At 36.6% G+C, this 10,328-nt stretch overlaps 1 protein-coding gene across 1 annotated transcript; it reads right to left on the minus strand.

Annotated features, from left to right (window-relative positions):
• Window positions 1-865: 865 nt before the first annotated feature.
• LOC132241869 (olfactory receptor 52Z1P-like) lies at window positions 866-7,475 on the minus strand. Its single transcript, XM_059710829.1, has 2 exons — window positions 7,322-7,475; window positions 866-1,824 (listed from the first exon to the last, which is right to left on the minus strand). The coding sequence occupies exons 1-2, from the start codon at window positions 7,473-7,475 to the stop codon at window positions 866-868; spliced, it is 1,113 nt and encodes a 370-aa protein (XP_059566812.1).
• Between the last annotated feature and the right edge of the window lie 2,853 nt (window positions 7,476-10,328).

Raw genomic sequence — 10,328 nt, forward strand, 5'->3', positions numbered from 1 at the left:
ACAGTTTCATTCCTATTAAATCAGAATATGAAGGAATATAACTGATTGATACAGGTCTAGCAACCTGACCCAATGTGGGGCAATTATATTTCTTGTTCCATAATCGCTGCAGGTGGGACAGAATAATATCACCAAATCCATTAGAGAAGTCCATGCTTTCCTGCTGTTGAGGCTCTAGAGCAGCCTGGCTTTTGTCCTTCCTGAGTCATAGATCTTCAAATTATCCTTGGGTGTCATGACATTACTCAGAACCTGCTTTTTTGTTTACTTAATCTAATCAGGGTAAATTTCTATTATGTGCAACAACAAAAATCTTTATTAAACTGAGATATTGAAGGAGATATTTTCTGGGAGCTTAGGGGATGATTTCTGAAAAGAAACAAAACTAGTATTTTAAAATCATCAGCATTTATTATTTGATTAGCTAAGGCATTTATCTAGTAAACAAATATTTATTAAATTTTTTTTGTATATTCTGGGCCCTCTGAATGTAATAATAAGTTTAGGATCAGAACCAATCCCTGAATTTAAGGAGTTTACATTTTGTCCTGTCTATAACAAATTGACACAGAAGAGGCATTGTGTATTATTTTTAAAAAAATACCCAAATCCTCTATGCTGTTATAGTGATATTCCACTGTTTATTACCTTAATATGCTGAGATATTTCTTGATAGAACCTGAACACTTCCTTTAGTTTCCTGTTCCCCAGTGTTATGGAGATAACACTTGAAAATATGAATATTTCAAGCTCTATCCGGAGGTTAGGTGTTCTGGAGAATGATCTGCCCAGAATAATTCAGATGACATTTAAGCTTAGTCCTCCATCCTGGACTCCCTGTTCTCATTGCTTTGTAACCCTTGGATCATTTTGAATGGTTACAGAGCACTAGGAGTTTCATCCTTATCTGTTTAGTCTTTGCCCCATAAACAATGGGGTTCATGGTAGGTGGCACCAGTAAGTAGAGGTTTGCCAAGAGAATAAGGGTGTGCCGGGGCACATGTTTTCCAAAGCGATGGGTAAAGAAGGAAAAGAAGGCCAGAGTGTAGAATATCAAGATGACACATATATGAGCTCCACAGGTTCCAAAGGCCTTTGTCTGGGCCTCTCTAGACGGTAGTCTAAAGACTGTTTTCAGGATTACCCAGTAGGACAGGGATATGAGAACAAAGTCCAGCCCTGTAGTGAGGAGAGCTGCAGTGAGCCCATAAATGCTATTAAGGGCAATGCTATTGCAGGCCAACTTGGCAATGACCATGTTCTCACAGTAGGTATGGCGGATAATGTTGCTCCGGCAGAAGTGTAGACGAAGAATGAGGAGGACACCAGGGGTAACTACAGCCACACTTCGAAACACCAGAGCCAAGGCCACCTTGCTGATGAGAGAGCCTGTAAATAGGGTTGCATAACGGAGTGGTGCACAGATAGCCACATAGCGATCAAAAGCCATGGCCAGTAGAACAGCAGATTCAGAGAGGAATAGAGCATGAACAAAAAACATCTGTGTGAGACACGCAGGAAACGTTGATGTGGAAGGGCCCTGCCAGAAGATGAGAAGCATTTTGGGCACTGTGACAGTACAAAGAAGGACATCATTGAGTGCCAGCATGGCCAGGAACAAATACATGGGCTCATGGAGACTCCTGTCCCAGGCCACCACTGCCATAACCAGGCCATTGCCTATCACGGCCAAAAGGTACATAAAGCTGAAAGGGATAGAGATCCAGATTTGGAAGTCCTCTAATCCCGGGACTCCAGTTAGCAGAAATGCAATGAGGGGAGTGGATGTATAGTTGGATGTTGTTAAAGAGAGGTAGTCAAAGTCTGTTATATAGAAAACAGAGAGAAAAGAATGTAAGTAATAGTAGAAAATGAGTAATCTCTCATGCTACCCAAATCCTAATCATTAATTTTGGCATGATGAGGTAGAAGGAGAATAAAATGTTTTGAGAAATACATTAAATAACTAAATGCTTATGGGAAACCACTTCTCTTTTATGAGACATCTTGTTCTCCCTGAAAAATTAAAAGTTAATCAGAAAAATTGAGTTGAATCTTTTATTTTTGTAAAGCTAATTGCTATATTCACATAATTGATGTATATGAGTTTTAAACTTTTAACTGTACTATGTATATAGTTTTTGCCATTCTAACTTGATAATAAATTCTTAAATCCCAAACATAACTTTTTATCTTTTCACAAAACTAGATATAACACTGGAGAGAATTAATATTCCATTCTGTGATGAACAAATTTAATGGCAGGAGGTGAGTTGGATGGTAGACTGATCTATAACTGGAGCCAGCATGAAGACTCCTATTCATGTTTTCATCCTAAGGGCATAAAATATGTTCATTTGGCCTAATTTTTCTACAATAAAGAAAAAAGTTTTATTCATCTGTCTCTCATTTGAACTCTTGAAGATAATGGTTGAATTAATGTGAAATTTAAACTGTTATGCTAAAATTGTAATATTATTCACACCTTAATAAGCATTAAATATTAAGGATCATTAAATAGAGTCAAAGAAGACAAAAATTCAGAGAATTGACTATTCTCATTCAGAACAAGAAAGTCACTGAAGAATATCAGGTTCATAATTATTCAATACCTATTATTGAAAGAGCTTTCTACAGCTAGAGTGACTACTTTTCATATTCTCTAATAAAATAATATCAGCTTTTTAAAAAGTAACAGCAGTTCTTACTTTTAATATAGCACAAATCATAAAATAAAATTGATTTTCTTAAAAGAATAACTGACATCTAAAATTATTTATTACCAGGAATATAAAACATTAATTTAACTAGTCAAGTTTATAATCAAATGCAGTAGATTGCAAAGGCACCAATTATGCTTATGAAGACTTTTTGACTATAAATCTTAGGAAGTTTCAAAGTTATGAATAATAAATGCTAGATTTATTATTCATTGAAATCTAGAATCTGCATGGCTCTGGCTTTCATGTGAGTCACACCATTAGGTAGATGAAAAACTACACTGTATGTCAAGATCTCTAACTATCACCCCTCGAGTTAATTGAAATTCTTTGTAAATATCCCAGCCCTTAATAAAGAAGTAGGACCCAATATCACATTATTATGTTTATTATTATTATTTAATATATGTTTTATTTATTTATTTATTTTTTAGAGAGAAAAGAAGGAAGAGGGAGAGAGAGTTAGAAACAACTATGAGAGAGAAACATCAACATTGATTGGCTGCCTCTTGCACACTCCCTGCTGGGGGTCAAACCTGAAACCCAGGCATGTGTCCTGACAGGGAATTGAATGGTTAACCTCTTGGTGTATGGATTGAAGCTCAAACACTGAGCAACAATGGCCGGGCAATGCTTATATATTATTAATGTGAAGATCAACAAATATTTCAATCTATTCTCCTTCACACATCTCCTCCCTCTTCTTCCCCCATCTCTCTCTCTCTCTCTCTCTCTCTCTCTCTCTCTCTCTCTCTCATCCTCTCTGATAATTCAGATGAGGAAAAAAAAGACAAAAAATTCTCATCAAAAGAGATGATGTGGTTTTTAATGAATCTCAAAGAGAGAGATATTTTTTAATAGTTATTTTGTTAACAATATGGAGGTGCAACCACTGTGTTTAGCCTTGTAAGACAGAGGTTTTGCTTCCTTTTCAGTGCCTGTCTTTGCTGTGTAATCATCACACAGAAAATATCAGCATATTTAAACAGAGAACATATCACATGTCAGCACAGGAATGGGCAATATAGCAGTAATGGTAAAAATAATAATTGCAAATATTTGTCAATGTTTACAAATGCTAAACATTTTTCCTAAAAACTATTCTAACCCCTTTATGTGGATTATCTAATCTAATGGTCACCACTACTATATGATGTAGCTATTGTTAGTGTCCAATTTTACACAGAGGGGAACTCAAGCATTGAAGGACTTTTCCAAGGTCATATCATTAGTAAGTATATAAAGCATCTTTTAAAATCCAGGGATCCTAAGTGCAGAACCCAGATTTTTAACCATTAAGCTATTCTAATTTACCTTTTAAATGCATGATTTTTCAGAATCTTTGGGAACATAAAAAAGCAGATGTTTCTTCCTCGTGATATTCTTAGGTCTTAAGTATTAGGTCTCATGAGCGAGATAATCTTGTTTAGCTTATAAGAATTCGGAGAAGAAAGAGATGCATCTATATAGTCATCTCTATTGTCCATCAATATTTATAAAAACAACACAAGGAATATCCTCTGGGCTGAGAAGTCTTTTGGGTATTTTACATGCTGAGTGATTGCCCTAGCACCTGAGACCACAGTCAGTATTTGGATTAGCTGACTAGGCTTACCATTTAAAATAACAATTTATGTGTATGGATATACAACCTTGACTAGGAAAGGAGTATATCAGCTATGTTATAAACCCCAATTTTTGGTGGAGAATATACATAATAAGACTAAGGACAAATACCAACCTATTATTAATTAAAATAAGTTTATAGCTATATATTTACCTGAGTGAAAACAAAAATTGACTCATTAAATGTTGCATACCCAGAAAAGTGAGACAAGTTTATTGCAAAGGTTACAGAATACCATTAAAATAAGAAGATTCCTTTAGAGGAGATAAAGAATTAGGATGCTATTTAGTATTTGGAGTTATAGATCAATGCCAGCGGTCTTTATATATAATCTTATTTTCAAAAATTAATTATATTTTACTTTCTTTCTTATGAGATATCTTGTTCTCCCTGAAAAAGTAAAAAGTTAATTAGAAAAATTGAGTTGAGTTTTTATTTTTGTAAAGCTAATTGCTATATCCACATATCACATGTCAGCACAGAAATGGACAATGTAGCAGTAATGGTAAAAATAATAATTGCAAATATTTACCAATGTTTACAAGTGCTAAACATTGAACTTTGAAATCATGGACCCTCTAAGTTAAAAGTGTTCTTGAACTCTGAAATCATGGACCCTTTTTGTCCAAAGAGATCTAGTAAATCACCTGTTTTAATTTACCAATCTGAATTCATCATGACATTTTTTCTGTTGACACCCATGACCACTTTTATCACAAGTGTTGGGAAATTATTTAATATAAGACAGAAAATACTGAATAATATAAAATTGTGCTTCCTTTTCTAGTGATAAACATTCAAGATAGGGTTTAATAATATGATATTCTTTTAGAATTTTCCTACATACCAAAATATAGGTCTCAGTCACCGTTTAGTTGATCTTAAAAGACATTGTTTAATCATAAATCTCCACATTGATCCAAAACAAAATAATCTTTCAATTGCTTTTCTTTATATGATTTATGCAAATTTTCCTGGCATAGATTTTGGTCTTGATTTTTTGTTTTACACTTTGTGGTTTATGTCTCAAATGATTTGCAACCATTCATTTACTTCTTAATTTTTCCAATATATATTTTATAGGTCACATGCATCGCTTGATTCCTTTTTAGTATGAATACTTCCATGGAAAGAATAGACATGTTCCTTGTCTAAAACAAATAGACAATCTTCAATGAAAAAAAAATTATTTTACCAGGAAACATAAGGGCACCAAGTTCCAAAAATAAAGATGAGAAAGATAAATAAGGAACTAAAAATATCAACTGTAAAAAGTGTTCACATGTTTTCCAGAGAAGCTAGACTGAGGGTGAGGTAGGCTGGCAATAGAGTGGTTAGAGGCACAGGTGAGATAATGTGTGAAACTTCCAAGCTCCTACTTTGTCATTCAACCTTTTAGAAATATTATGAATTTCTCATGCATGTCTAGAAAACTTTGCTTTGTAAGAGTAATATTTTGAAAACTTTCGTTTTGTTTGTTTTTTCATAATAGGTATAAAAAAAGCCATAGTCAAACAGCAAAATGTGGGAGCAAGGAATATGTAAGGCCCCATGTAGCCTTTGAGAGGTTGATGTACTGGTCATGAAGTATTTCTTTCCCATTCTTGGCAGGGCATGAACCTACCAAAAGCACTGACATTTCTCTATTTTTATGATATTTTAATGACTGCTTGGAGGCAAAAATATTTAAAATGGATTCTGTCCAAATAAAATGTATCATTCCTCTATTGAATATTCTTAGCAACACTCTTTCCAACAGCTACTAAGAGTTAATAGACTAGTTTATTTAAGTTTAGTTATATGCCTGGTAATTTCATGATGCAGCAAAATCCTGGTCAGCAAGTAAAATTGTGAGACAAAGAGTACTATTTGTCATATCAAAATACTAGTTAATGGTGATTTCAATCTCTTCTGTAATTTTCTGCTTTGTTATCTAAGTTTTACTGTATACTTGTCAATGGATTCAAAGAAGTTAGGTTATATACATGGTAAAGTAGAATAATATACTTTTAAAGTCATACTAAGCAAGATAAAACTCTCAGAAATGAAAGCTGAGAAAACTAAACATAATTTCAAGGATAGGTTGTGAAAAATCATGGAATGCCTTATGTTTTTAACAAATCACTGATTTCCATGAATATTGAGGCTTCCTGATTATATAGATTATTGAGAATGCACTCTTTATTTGTACAATTATTTATTACCTATCTTAGTTTAGTTACTTGTGGTAAATAAAAGGTCATAAGATATTGTTCAAAAAATTCTAGAATAGTGAGAAAGACAAACAAGTGCATGAGGATTGTAAACACAGGAATATTTCATATATATATATATATATATATATATATATATATATATATATATATATATTTCATTTGCTCCAGTTAGAAATTAATTTCATAGGAATTATTACAGAAATCTATAAATTTCTCTCGGCTATAATTTCAGTAGATCACCCAAAGTACAGATGCCAATCTCCTGGACTTTAACAGTGCATAAAAAAGGCTTGAGAACAGGAGGGATAATAGGTATATATAGCCCATGATAATGTGCACCATGGGTGGAACATGTGTCCCAAAATGATGCATAATGGATATCCCCAGCATAGGGGCATAGATCAGCAGCACAGCTCAGATGTGAAAATACAAGTGTTAAGGGTCTCGAACTCTTCTTCCCAGAGGCAATGCTTAGCACAGTGACAGAATCTTCAAATAAGAGAGGAAAATGAGTGCACAGTCCTCTCTGAAGGTGATGAGAATGGCGATGAGGCCATAGATGCTTGTGATGTGGTGGTCACAAAAGGAGAGTTCAGTGATATCTGGGTATTTGAGCAGTATGAGTGGGATAACACATTAGACTTCCAAAACCTCATTCACTTAATTAGAAAGGGTCCTATAAATGACAGCCAAGCCCATAGTAAAAGCCCCAGGCACCTATCTTAGCAATGGTGAAATTCCTCAAAACAGTGGTGTACCTGAGTGGGTTAGAGATGGCCAACTAGAGCTCAACAACCACTGTGAAGAGGATGCCTGACACTGTTGAGAAAAAACATGGAAGAAGAACATCTGGATGAGGCAGGCATCAAAGTCTACCTCACAGACATTGAATGATGCCGAAAGCCGGTCCATCCTTGCTGCTTGACACAGTCGCTGCAGGGAAGAAACATCTGCACAGCATATATTTCAAGGGACCTGGCATATATGACATACTGTTCTTAATATGTTTGCTCCCCTTCTTGGCGCTATGTTTTAACCAAGGTCACCTCTCCGAGAAAGGTTGTTTCCCCAGGTAGGGATTTTTCCCTGAATTTAGGGAAGGAATAAAATCCCTTAACTAAGTGCCAGGTGGGTAGTTAATCACTTTAACTACAAACAATCACACTTAAGCTACATAATCTTTGCTCCCTGGGATGGAGATAAGAAGCACCCTAACCTTTGGAATAGAAATTGACAGGATTAAAATCAACTGGTATAAATACAGATATAACAAGACAATGAAAAACAGAACCTGGTGACCGAAGCTGGCTGGAGAACTTGGCTGGAGAACCTAGTGAGAGAACATGGCAAGAGAACCTAGACAGAACCTGGCTGGAGAACCTGGACAGAACCTGGCTGGAGAACCTAGCGAGAGAACATGGCAAGAGAACCTAGACAGAGCCTGGCTGGAGAACCTAGGGAGAGAACCTGGACAGAACCTTGCAAGAGAACCTAGAGAACCTGGCTGGAAAACCTAGCGAGAGAACATGGCTCCAGAAGTTGGCTGGAGATCCTAACCAGAACTTGGCTAGAGATCCAGGCTAGGCTGATGATCAACTGAACGCTGTCTCCGTGTCATTCCTTCTTCACTGACTTCGTCCACACCTTTGGGGACCCATGGAACTGCTGGGGTTGGACCCCAACATCTGGCGCCCAAACCGGGACCCTTAGGTAAGCCCTCCATTCCCCTAGGTAAGCCCTGCACTCAGGACAGATAGGACTCCACCGAAGAAAGAGGGTGGATAGCCTTCGCCGACTCCGTCCACACCTATGGGAACCCCTGGACCTGCTGGGGTTGGACCCCAGCAGAATGAGAAAAGTCTGAGCAAGGTGATCAGAATGGCAGCACAGAATCCCAAGTCACTAACTGTTCAACATGGAAAGATAAAGGTACGTGGGTGCAGGAAGTGACTTTCATTTAACATCGCCATTGCTCATTTTAGAATTTATTTACTTATTTTTTAAATCTTTATTGTTGAAAGTATTATGTGCCCCCCTTTTTCCACATTGACCCCTTCCCCCCTTATCCCCTGCCCCAGGCCTTCACCACACTATTGTCTCTGTCTATGGGCTATGCATGTATGTATACAAATTCTTGGTTGATCCCTTCCCACCCACCCACCAACCCAACCCTGCCTTCCCTCTGAGATTCTACAGCCTGTTCCATGTTTCTGTGTCTCTGGATCTATCCAGGGTTGGGGTTCTGGGGTTAGAGTTTGGAAGGCAGCTACCCCAGTTTTCCCCTGGACATCTTTCTCCAGGAGAACTTTGACATCCAGGCAGCTTTTGCCTGGAGGAAGCAATTGCACCACCCTGTTGAAAAACCTCTCCCTTCATCCTGTGGAGTCTATACCTTGCTGTGGTTGGTATCCTGAGGCTATTTAAGACTGAGAATAACAATCAGCTTGCAGGCAGAGGCAGATCTCTGGAGGCTCTGAGTCTGCCTGATCTCCTTCTGGAGCCTGGACCCTGGACCCTGGGCTAGGAAAACCAGACCTGACACACATCTTGGTCCTTTCCAAAGGCAATCAGCAACCTACAAGCTGTGGATCATTGATAACTCCAAACAGTACTCAGGGCCAGTCACAAAGAGCACCCATTGGTCATTTTAGAAATCTGGTGAATTGCAGAGAAATTTACATCTTTAGAAAGGGTATCTTAAACCAAAGGCCACAAAAGAAAGCAGCCTTCCACAGAACATGGTTTAATTATACAGATTTGAAGAGAAAATAAAATCTAGAATAAGAATTACCTTAAAACTTCATCTTTCCTGAAATGTTAGTTAGGATAAAAGAGATACAATTCTCTACTCAACTATTACTATATCCTTTTATTAAGACTCTTATCTTTTTTTTTTTTTTTTTTTTGCTGGCAACTCTACTCTTTCTCATCTATTCAATAATGGGACAGATGTTCTTACATACATGTTTGATCATTTCATCATTCTAATTGCAATTCATTAGTAGTTGCATATTGTTCTAAGAATTAAAACTAAAGTAAAATCTTATCTTTCATAACCCTCTTTCTGTTTAATTTTCAACATTTATACTTGAAGTTTCATAGTCACTTACTCATTTGTTTTTCAGATGGTCCAATATGTTCTCAATTTTTATTTTCCTATTGTTTCTCTAAAATTTCCTTCTCTTTTATATTCCTTAGGTTACTTATCCCTCTATCTTTAGACCTCAATTACATACCACTTGCTTAGGGAAGTCATTATTCATTTTCTCCTTGCTCAGAGTTTTTTATTAGAATGTCATTTTACCCTTCATTTCTTAAAAATATGTTCTTATTGATTTCAGAGAGGAAGGGAGAGAGAGATAGAAAGATCATTGATGAGAGAGAATCATTGATTGGCTGCCTCCTGAAACCCACTGGGGATCGAGGCCATACCCAGGCATGTGCTCTGACCAGCAATGGAACGGCAACTCTCTGGTTCATAGGCTGATGCTCAACCACTGGGCCACTGCGGCTGGGCTACCCTTCATTTCTTAATAATAGCATTTATCATAATTGTAAGTGTAGATGTATCCTTAATAATTTTTGTCTGTATCACCTGTTATAATGAAGGCAAAGTCCTCTTTTTGCTCTCTACTGTTTTCCTGTACCTTAGTAGTGTCTAATACTGCATCTGAAACACTGGGAGTACTTAAGAATTTAAATGGATTTTTATAAATGTTCCGCAGACACCTCAAATTTTATGCATTCAAAGTGGGTTTCACTCTC

The sequence above is a fragment of the Myotis daubentonii genome, chromosome 9 (genome assembly GCF_963259705.1).
Source record: "Myotis daubentonii chromosome 9, mMyoDau2.1, whole genome shotgun sequence".
Taxonomy (NCBI): Eukaryota; Metazoa; Chordata; class Mammalia; order Chiroptera; family Vespertilionidae; genus Myotis; species Myotis daubentonii.

Excerpts from the sequence above, each read along its gene's own strand:
- LOC132241869 (XM_059710829.1), bottom strand. The coding sequence starts at position 7,475 with ATGGACCGGCTTTCGGCATCATTCAATGTCTGTGAGGTAGACTTTGAT. Across the intron at positions 1,825-7,321 it reads GCCATCTCTAACCCACTCAG|ACTTTGACTACCTCTCTTTA; the intron begins GTACACCACTGT and ends TCTATATAACAG.